Raw genomic sequence first — 9,446 nt, 5'->3', positions numbered from 1 at the left:
GATGCTTCAGTGGTGAAGATCATGGCTGCTCTTGCAGAGGACCTACATTTAGTTTCTAGATCCCACATAAATTGATTTACAACTGCTCTAACTTCAGTACCAGGGCATCTGAGGTCCTCTTCTGGCCTCCATGGGTATGGGCACACAGAGACACATACAGACACACACACACACAATAAAGGAAGAAATATTTTAACAGATATATTATAGACTGGCTTTCTCCAGAAGGCTTCCTTTGCATTTTTTTTTTCATCCAGACCACTCATGCTGAAGTGCTTGTCCTAGGATTATCCTTGTCAATGTTCTGTTCCCTCATGATTACCTGGCCTAAGTCAGATAGACTCTCATTGTCCTTAGTGGCTGGCCACATTTGATTCATGGGTTGCCTGGGCTACCCTTCATTAATTTTATGAAATTCCGTAACACAGTTTACAGCTCAACTTCTGTGTTCTAATGTACTCTGGGGATTACATGCAAGCTGCTACCTTGAAAGTTTCCTGGAGTGCCACAAAAATTATCTATCTGCATTTTTAAAACAGATGTGCTTGTTTCTATTTTATGTATATGAGTTCTTGCCCACATATAAGTACCCCATATCAGTGGCCCATGTACGTATACATGCACATCACACACAGATGGGAAGAAGGAAGGAAGGAGGGAGGGAGGGAGGGAGGGAAGGAGGGAGAAAGGGAGAGATGGAGGGAGGGAGAGAGGAAAGAAGGAATGGGAGGAGGGGAGAGGAGGGAGGGAGAAGGAGTGACAAGGGAGAGAGGGAGGAAGGGAAAGAGAAAGGGAGAGGGAGGGAGGAGAGGGGGACAGGCGAGGCAAGGGTTTTCAGGAATAGGCACTTTTGCATTATTAGGGTTTATCCTACAAATTGCTTGTGGCCTAGTGGGCATCTCGGCACTGGTTTCTCTCCCAGGCTCCCTCATTTTTTCTCATTATTTACCATCTCAGCACCTCAATACAGTGGAGGGATAACCACAAAAGTATGCAGAAAAGAAAATTAATAGTTGCTACAAAGGCTTCCTCATCTTGCTTGGGTTTATGAATTTTGGCTCCATTATGCAGAAGTTAGAATTTTTTTAACAATGAGGAGGGAACCTTTAATTGATTTTTTATTGCTTTAAGTGCTCCGAAGACATATTGTGTTTTGTCGTCATTTACTCTTCATATTAAATTCAAAATATGTTTGAAATGAGCAAATATTTATTCTCATTTGATCCATCTGTTAAGTGAAATACTAGGAAGACAGCTAAATCACTATATGAAATTCAGTGGTTTATAAACAATTTATTTGTTCATTTGTTCTGGGTTAAAAATGCCCCAAAGCACAAGTTTATGAAACCCACAAAGCAAATTGCCTCGTATTAATCTGATGGATGTAAGCCATGGCGTCCTCCTCTTCACTCCATTAATTTACTCCCTAACTTGAGTTAATTAGTGAGGTTCCTGTTTTTAAAAGTTCTCTGAAACGCACGGGAGAGGGGTGACAGCACTTGCTCATACTGCTTTGAAAACCTACCACAGAGAAGACAAGGCTAAATGCAAATGGCAAATTTCTCGGGGTCTTATCACACACTGAGTACCTGATTGTCAGTCAGCAATGTCTATGCTGAGAGCCAGTGGGTGATTAATATATAGTTGTTATAAAGAATCTGGAGAAGCCTAGATGGGAAGGAGAGAAGACCAGGAGGAACTCCTTTGAAGCAATTACTACAGTGAGAAATTATCTCCAGTGGGCTGGCCTTATACAGAGATTGACGTTCATCTGAACCAGAACTGGGAGATGAACTGACATCCCCTCAGAGGAAAGGGGAAAAAACAAAAACCAGAGGTTGGTCAGACAGTAAAAGTAGGGACTATGGAGATGGCTCCGTGGTTAAAAGCTCGCTTGTTGCCCTTCTGGAGGATCCAAGTTCAGTACCCAGAACCCACAGCACACAATTGCCTGCGACTCCAGCTCCACGAGATCCAATGCTTTCTTCTGGTCTCCTTGGACACCTTCATGCACATGCATGTATTCACACACACACACACACACACACACACACACACACACACCATACATTAAAGAAATAAAAATAAACTCTTTAAAGTATAAACTATGACTAACAGTTTAAGATGGTGTCTAAGGGGGTTTAGAAGAGAAAAGACACTTGTCACCAAATGTTCAAGCAAACAAACGTGATTTCTGCCCCTCCTGTGATATATTTTGAGCAACAGACAGGGGGTGACAGATTGTATTGGCTTCAGTACCCTTGCCATGTCCCATGTCACGTTATTTCCCAGGACTCCCCCACTCTGGCTCCCAGAGTGTCGACCTCACTTAGCCTGCCGACCTCACGTAACTTGTTCCTTGCTTGCCTGTGTTCTTCTGCGTTACACCATTTTCCCTCCACCCGGACTATGGAAGTCTGGGCTAGACCCTCATTTCCGCCGGGTGGTGGGGTTTTGTTGATGTTGTTTGTTTTTAAACATGGTGTTAGAGATGCTAGGCTGGCCTAAGTGTGGATAGCTGTGAACGTCTGATCCTCCAGCTTTCTCCTGTGGAGTCCTGGGAGAGCAGCTGTACACGCCCACTTCCCGTTTGATTTCGCGTCAGAGTCGGAACCTAGTCCTTCATGTGTGCTGAGGACTCTACCAACTGAGCCACCACCCCAGCAATATCTTAAGCCTCAAATTCCCCCTCTATAAAATGGAAACATATATTGCCTAGGACAGCTGTAGCAGAAGAGAAGAGTAGAGGAAAGGGCATCGAGATTAATCTGTAAGTCCCAGGGCTACACGCAAGGAGCAGAGAATGCAGAGTATCCAACTGTAGGATAAGGTGTGCACCCACAAGAGTACAGCACCAAGAACCCAGGCATCTAATCTTTCTCTCCCACTCTCTGGCCCATTTCCTTGCTCGGGAGCGCCCTCTTTCATGGCAAACTGTCTATGTCTCTACCACTATCTAAATGCCCTCGATCCAATTCCCAGTGCCAGGATACAAGAACTTAGAACTTTCAGCTGGCACCCTGGGCCCCCTTCCATGCCAGTAATACAGCACTTGATGCCAGATCCTCGCCCAAGTCGAGCAAGCTTATCTCTTATCATTTTCTACAGACTTAGATTAAAACCAAGTCAGCAGCTGACCCACCCTCAGTCAGAGGAAGAGAGCTGACTTAAGGCTCAAGTGCCTCCCAGTCTCGTCCCTGCTTGAACCCGGCCCTGGGACTGCTTACACAAGTCTCTGACACCCAAACAACCCCAGGATTGATTTTTCTCAGGAAACCATACTGAAGAGGAGAAGAATGTGCCTAATCTCAACATTCCCTTAACCAAACTCCCACTCACGTACCTATGATGTCACCTTTCCCTTTTTTTTTTTTTTTTTTTTTTTTTTTTTTTTTGCTGAAAAATATTTTCAGTGGCCTTTGGTGACACACGCTACAGATGTCTGGGTTAAAGTCCTGGCTCCCAGGAGTTAGCAACAAAACCCTTCTGGTTTGATTTGGTTTGGTTTGTCTTTTAAGATTTTTTAAAATCATGCACAGGTGTGTATGTCTACGTGAGTGTTTGTGAATATCGGGGGCAGGTGTCAAAGCGGTCCAGAAGAGGCCGTCATGGCCCCAGAGCTGGAGTAGTTTTACAAATAGTTCTGAGCCGCTAGACCAGAGTGCTGGAACTCTAATCAGGGTCTGCTGAAAGAGCAGTAAGTTCTCTTTCCTGCTGAGCCATCTCTTCAAGCCCTTAGTTCGGGATTTTTTGTTTTGCTCTGTTTTTGGTTTTGTTTTAGGGTATCATAGAACCCAGGGTAGCTTCAGATTCACTAGATAGCCAATGATGACCTTAAACTTCTGATCCTCCTGCTTCTACCTCTCAAATGACAGGATTATGACTGTAGGACATCACACCAAGTTTATATAATGCTGGTGAAGGCACTTGGGGCTTCCAGCATGCTAAGAGAACACTTGCCCATCAAAAGCTCATCTCCAGCTTCCAAAGTCTCTCTTCTGAAAGTTTTGGGGTCTTCCATATCACTGACTCCCTAGAAATAGTCCTCTTAAGCCCAGAGAAGGCCCTCAATTTCAAATGCTTGCATCACCACCAAGTTTTGAAAGCAAACAGTGCTCTCTCTCTGTCTCTGTGTCTCTATCTCTCTCTGTATCTCTGTCTGTCTCTCTCTGTCTCTGTCTCTGTCTCTGTCTGTCTCTGTCTCTCTCCCTCTCTCTCTGTCTCTCTCTGTCTCTGTCTCTCTGTGTGTCTCTGTCTCTCTGTCTCTCTGTCTCTGTCTCTCTCTCTTTCTCTCCCTCTCTCTCTCTTCCTCTCTCTCTCTCTCTCTCTTTCTCTCTCTCTCTCTCTCTCTGTCTCTCTCTTTCCCTCTTTCTCTCTGCCCACCAGAAGTTGGGGCATTGAGAAATGTCGAAGCCAACTCATCAGATAAGCAGGAATTGCTGCTATGCCTCACTGTACTAAGAAGGCACAGACCCATGGCCCAGCAGAAATCTAAGCAATCTAAGTAGGGAGTGCTCACATACACCTCAGACTGAGCAGATCAAAGCTCAGGTTTCTTAAGACTTGCAGATCACAGTTGCCAGAAAAACAGTCTAAAGACCAAGTGTCCCTGAGAAGCCAGCTTCTTCCAAGGAAGAGAAAAAACAAAATGTGCGCAAAGTTGCCCTGCCTGATCAAGGCTCTCTGGCCGAAGGATCCAGTAAGATAACAGTCTCTCTATCTCTGAAGGACTTGTCCCTGTCTTAAAGAACTCTCACCTGACCTGGGTGATTTCATTTGTCCCTCTTACCACCCAGTATCTTTATCTAAGATACTTTGTTTATAGCCTGAAGTCACAGAAATGATGTACCAGACCTTCCAATGTCACAGACCACAGATTTCCTAAACACAAAGAAGAGACATCCCCCACCCCCACCCCATCCCCGATAAGCACCAAGATTCTTATTCAGCTCCCACTCTTTAGCCTCAGTGAACTCTGGGCTTTACTTCTCAGGCCAGAAGGCCTACATTCCCCCGGGACCCAGACTCACTCAGGAATATGATGGTCTGTTTTCTTGCGGTCCGGCTTTCCTCACTCTCTGACTTTCTCAGCTGCAGCTGTGGCCCGGTCCCCGCCAGAGTGCCCCGCTTGCTCTTCATTAGCACTTTCATCATATTCCAACACATGAAAGCCACAGACACTAGGACCACCAGGTAAACAGCGAAGGCCCCAAAGATGCTGGACTGGAAGACCTCCCAACGGTTGGAGAGGTTTGTGCAGATGGACATATTGGAGTTTCCAGGTTGATCGTGGTGACGGGTGCGAGAGAGGTTACAGTTGAGTCCCTTGTGAGTGGGTACGTTCACCAAAGGGTACTCGATACCCATGGCGAAGAGCAAGGGCAGTGCCACCAGGGCGGAGGTGACCCATACAAAGCCGATCAGCAGTTTCACCTGGCAAGGTCCAGACACGGCTTTATACCTGAAGGGATGACAAATGGCAATGTAGCGCTCAAAGCTGAGGGTCAGCACGTGCAGCAATGTGGCGTAGCTGCACGTCTCAAAGAGGAACGTGTGGAGCTTACAGGACAGAGCATAGCTGGGTGTGGTCAGGGGGTTCCAAATGATGCTGTAGAACTCCATGGGCATGCCAATCAAAAAGACCAAGATATCTGAACAAGCCAAACTGACCATGTGATCTGTCACCTCCTTCTGCAAATAGCCCTTTTTCTGCAATACCTGCGTAACCCGGATGGTGACGCTGTTGCCCAAGATGCCTACCACGAAGATGATCAGGTACACCAAGATGAGGGTGATTTTAATCCAAGTGGCCACTTCAAATTCGGGGACATGGCTGTGATCGATGACACGGGAACAGACGTTGCTGGAGCCACTGGATGAAGCCATGAGGAGGAGAGACCCAGACTACCAGGTCCCCAAATGTCTCCACTGCCCTTTCTTCCGCCTCCCAAAGAAGCCCTGCGACTCACCAGCGTGGGCGCGACACTTTCTGTCACTGTGGTTGGCTGGCCAAGAGTGACTTAGGTTTTCGTCTCTCTCATTGAAACTTCCTGGAATAATTCACCCTAGAATCCCTGGCGACGCCAGTGGGTGGCGGCGGTGGGGTTTGGAGATAGTCACTCTGGGGTGAGGAGGGAGCAGTGCGGAGGAGGCTCTGACCTCCCTACTCAACTCTGAGTAAGAGCTGCAGACTCGCAGACTCTGGCTAGCAGCGGATCCTCCTCTCCCTTCCAGGTCCCTAGCACTGACCTCCTCTCACTGCCTCCCAGGAGGGAAGGGACGAGGTCTCCCACGGGTCAATCATTAACCACAGTCCATTCTGCTCAGCCGCCTGCTGCAGAACCAGCCCAGCTGGCCTCAGAGTCTGACTCAACACAGATTGTGGCAGGAAAAGGAATAGCACCTCCCCTCCCCTAGCTCTTGCACAGCAGTCTCCTGGTCAGTCTTTGGGGTTTCCTGAGTAGGTGTGGCACCTGGGAAGGTGGAGGGCTCTCCTGGCGTTGGAGAGAGACAATCACCTACAAGTCCCTGGATATCTGAGAAGTCATTTGGCTGTGGCTTGCCCTGGAGAACTGTGCAAGCGCTCTCCCAGTAGTGTCTAGGTTATAGGATACCCGGGTATTTGCAATGAATTGCTACCTGGAGATCATCCCCAACCTGGCTAATAAGATCCATTTTGAAGCCTGATTTGGCTCCAAGCCTCCTCATGTCTTGCACAGTGTGCGCTGCCTCTCCATCCTGTCCAGGGACCCAGATGCTTGTGGTTGGTTCAGGAAGCCATTCTCTCCCCAGAGGCAGAACTCACCAGCAGCTGGGAATGCAGATAGATACGTGTGAGAAGGGTGTCTGTGTTCTGGATATCCGGTTAGGGCAACGTCCTTCGAGGGAACAAGCTGGAGGACCACAGCTGGAACCGGTGAGCTCTCAAAGGGGTCCACCGCTTAAACGGGTGGAGGGATTCTAACGGGCAGTTTGAGCCTTTCAGGGTAGAAATTCCTTGTAACTCTAGTGAGCGGACGTGTGCCCCCAAAGGTAAACACGTGTGCAGACATTGCTAAGTGGGGACTTGGGGAGGTCACCGTAAGCCAAGCACTACTGTTCTGAAGAATTAGACTGTTTTAGTCCACCCATCCTGACAACAGCTTTTCCCTGGTCTGAGTCACCATGCCTGGGCTAACATTTTAAAATGGTTTCATGTAGCCCAGGCTGGCCTCCAACACCATATAGACCAGAATTACCTTAAACTCCTGATCCTTCTGCCTCCCCCCTTCCAAATGCTGGGGATTGCAGGCATTTAAAAACCACTCTTTGTTTGTTTGTATTGAGTCCTAGATCCTCACAAACGCTGGACGAACCCTCTACCAACTGAGCCCATCCCCCACTCTGTGTGAAATCTTAAGAAAAAGTCAAATACATAAAAACAGGAAGCTGAGACGGGCAATTCCCAGAGACAGGGAGGGAAAGGAAGTGCACCAAAGGGTGCCTGTTTGCAGTTGTACAGGGTGAATGTATCTAGACATCTTACCTAACTTGGGACTTGAGTTAATAGTGCTTTGAGGCTCAATAAGAAGTATACTAAGAGACCACAGGTGTGACACACTTAACAGTCTCTTGGGGGGGCGGGGAAACAAGGAAACAAGGGACTTGTTTGTAGTCACCTTTTTGCTGTGTGTTTTAGCTTGCTTCGTGTTGTTATGGTAACACAAAGCAGACGCAACTTGAGGTGAAGGGAATTTATTTGGTTTATACTCCCTAGGTCAGTCATGGAGGGAAGTCAGGGTAGGAACTGAAACAGAACGCATGGAGGGTCACCATTCGCTAGCTTACCCATGCTCCTGGTCTGCTAGCTTCTTTCTCATACAGCCCAAGACTACCTGTCTAGGGATGGCACTGCCCACACTGGGCTATATGACTACGCTGGAGAAGAACAAAAAAAAAAAAAAAAAAAAAAAAAAAAAAAAAAAAACCAGAGTTATCACCCTGCTCCCAAATCAACTTCAAGAGAATCAGAGACCTCAACGCTGAATTGCTAGGGGAAAACAGACATGGGTGCAGGAAATACAATTCCATTTGCCCAGGAATTAGGACCAACAATTGACAAGTGGGACCTCATAAAATTTAAAAGCTCCTGTACAACAAAGAAAACCATCAATGAAGTGAAGAAGAACCCCCAGAGCTGCGGGAGAATCCTTGCCATCTATACACCCAATAGAAGATTATTATCCAAAGTAGATAAAGAACTCAACAACAACAACAACATCAAAAACCCCAAACAATCAAGAAAATAAATGACTGAGTTAAAGGGTTGTGTATGTAGGTAGACAGAGTTCTCAAAAACAATAAATAAATAAACATGGCCATATATATATATAGGCCAGGTGGTGGTGGTACATGCCTTTAATCCCAGCACTTGGGAGGCAAAGGCAGGTAGATTGCTGAGTTCGAGGCTAGCCTGGTCTACAGAGTGAGCTTCAGGACAGCCAGGGCTACACAGAGAAACCCTGTCTCAAAACACACACACACACACACACACACACACACATATGAATATATATATTTTTTTTTTAACATCCTTAACAATTAGGAAAATGTAATTATGAAACTATTTTGAAATTTGATCTTACCCTAGTCAGAATGCCTAAGATCAAGAAAACAAACAGGAGCCAAAGCTAGAGAGAATGCTGGGAAAGGGGACCCCCTTTACTGCTGATGGGACTGAGACCTGGGGCAGGCACTGTGGAAATCAGTGAGGAGAGTTCTCAAAAAGCTGGAGGTAAATCTGGCATATGGCCCAGCTGTGGCACTCCTTGGCACACATTCAAAGGACCTCACATCCTACTTCCCGGATGCTTACTTGCTCAGCCATGTTCATTGCCACTCTAGTGACAAGAGCTGGGAAATAGAGACAACCTATGTGTCCTCCACTGATTCATGGACATGAAAATGTGGCACGTGGGCACAATGGGCTACCACTCAGCTGTAAAGAAAACAGAAACTGTGAAGATTTTAGGTAAATGGATGGAACTAGAATATATTTCCCGAGCGAGGTAACCCAGAAAGACAAACACCCCACGTTCTTCTATTTGTGGATCCTAGCTCCAAGTATCTGTATTTGAATATATAACCTTGTAACTACAGAAGCGAGGGAAGCAGGATTGGGCCATAGGGGATCAGGAAAAGGAGCTCTAGAGAGGATAAGGTATTGGACCATAGGCTATCTAAAGTGAATAGGATGACACCGGAGATATGAAGGGAGAGAACAAAAACCAGAGATGAGAGGAGTAACTGGGGAAGAGAGAGGGAGGGTAATAAAGAGAAGAGGAAGAAAGGGCCATAAATAGCACTAAAGATGATTGAAAAAGCCAAACATACACACATCCATATCCATATACATGTGTGTAAACACACACACACATATATATGCCATGAACATTAATAGAATTTTG

General features: G+C 46.5%; 1 protein-coding gene across 1 annotated transcript; it reads right to left on the bottom strand.

Moving 5' to 3' along the window:
• Window positions 1-4,989: 4,989 nt before the first annotated feature.
• On the bottom strand, window positions 4,990-6,097 carry LOC116098211 (G-protein coupled receptor 39). Its single transcript, XM_031380898.1, has one exon. The coding sequence runs from the start codon at window positions 5,884-5,886 to the stop codon at window positions 4,990-4,992; it is 897 nt and encodes a 298-aa protein (XP_031236758.1). The 5' UTR covers window positions 5,887-6,097.
• Window positions 6,098-9,446: the final 3,349 nt, after the last annotated feature.

The sequence above is a fragment of the Mastomys coucha genome, unplaced genomic scaffold (assembly GCF_008632895.1).
Source record: "Mastomys coucha isolate ucsf_1 unplaced genomic scaffold, UCSF_Mcou_1 pScaffold1, whole genome shotgun sequence".
Classification (NCBI taxonomy): domain Eukaryota; kingdom Metazoa; phylum Chordata; class Mammalia; order Rodentia; family Muridae; genus Mastomys; species Mastomys coucha.
The sequence above is the reverse complement of the archived record's forward strand: the minus strand, read 5'-3'. Positions and strand labels throughout refer to the sequence as shown.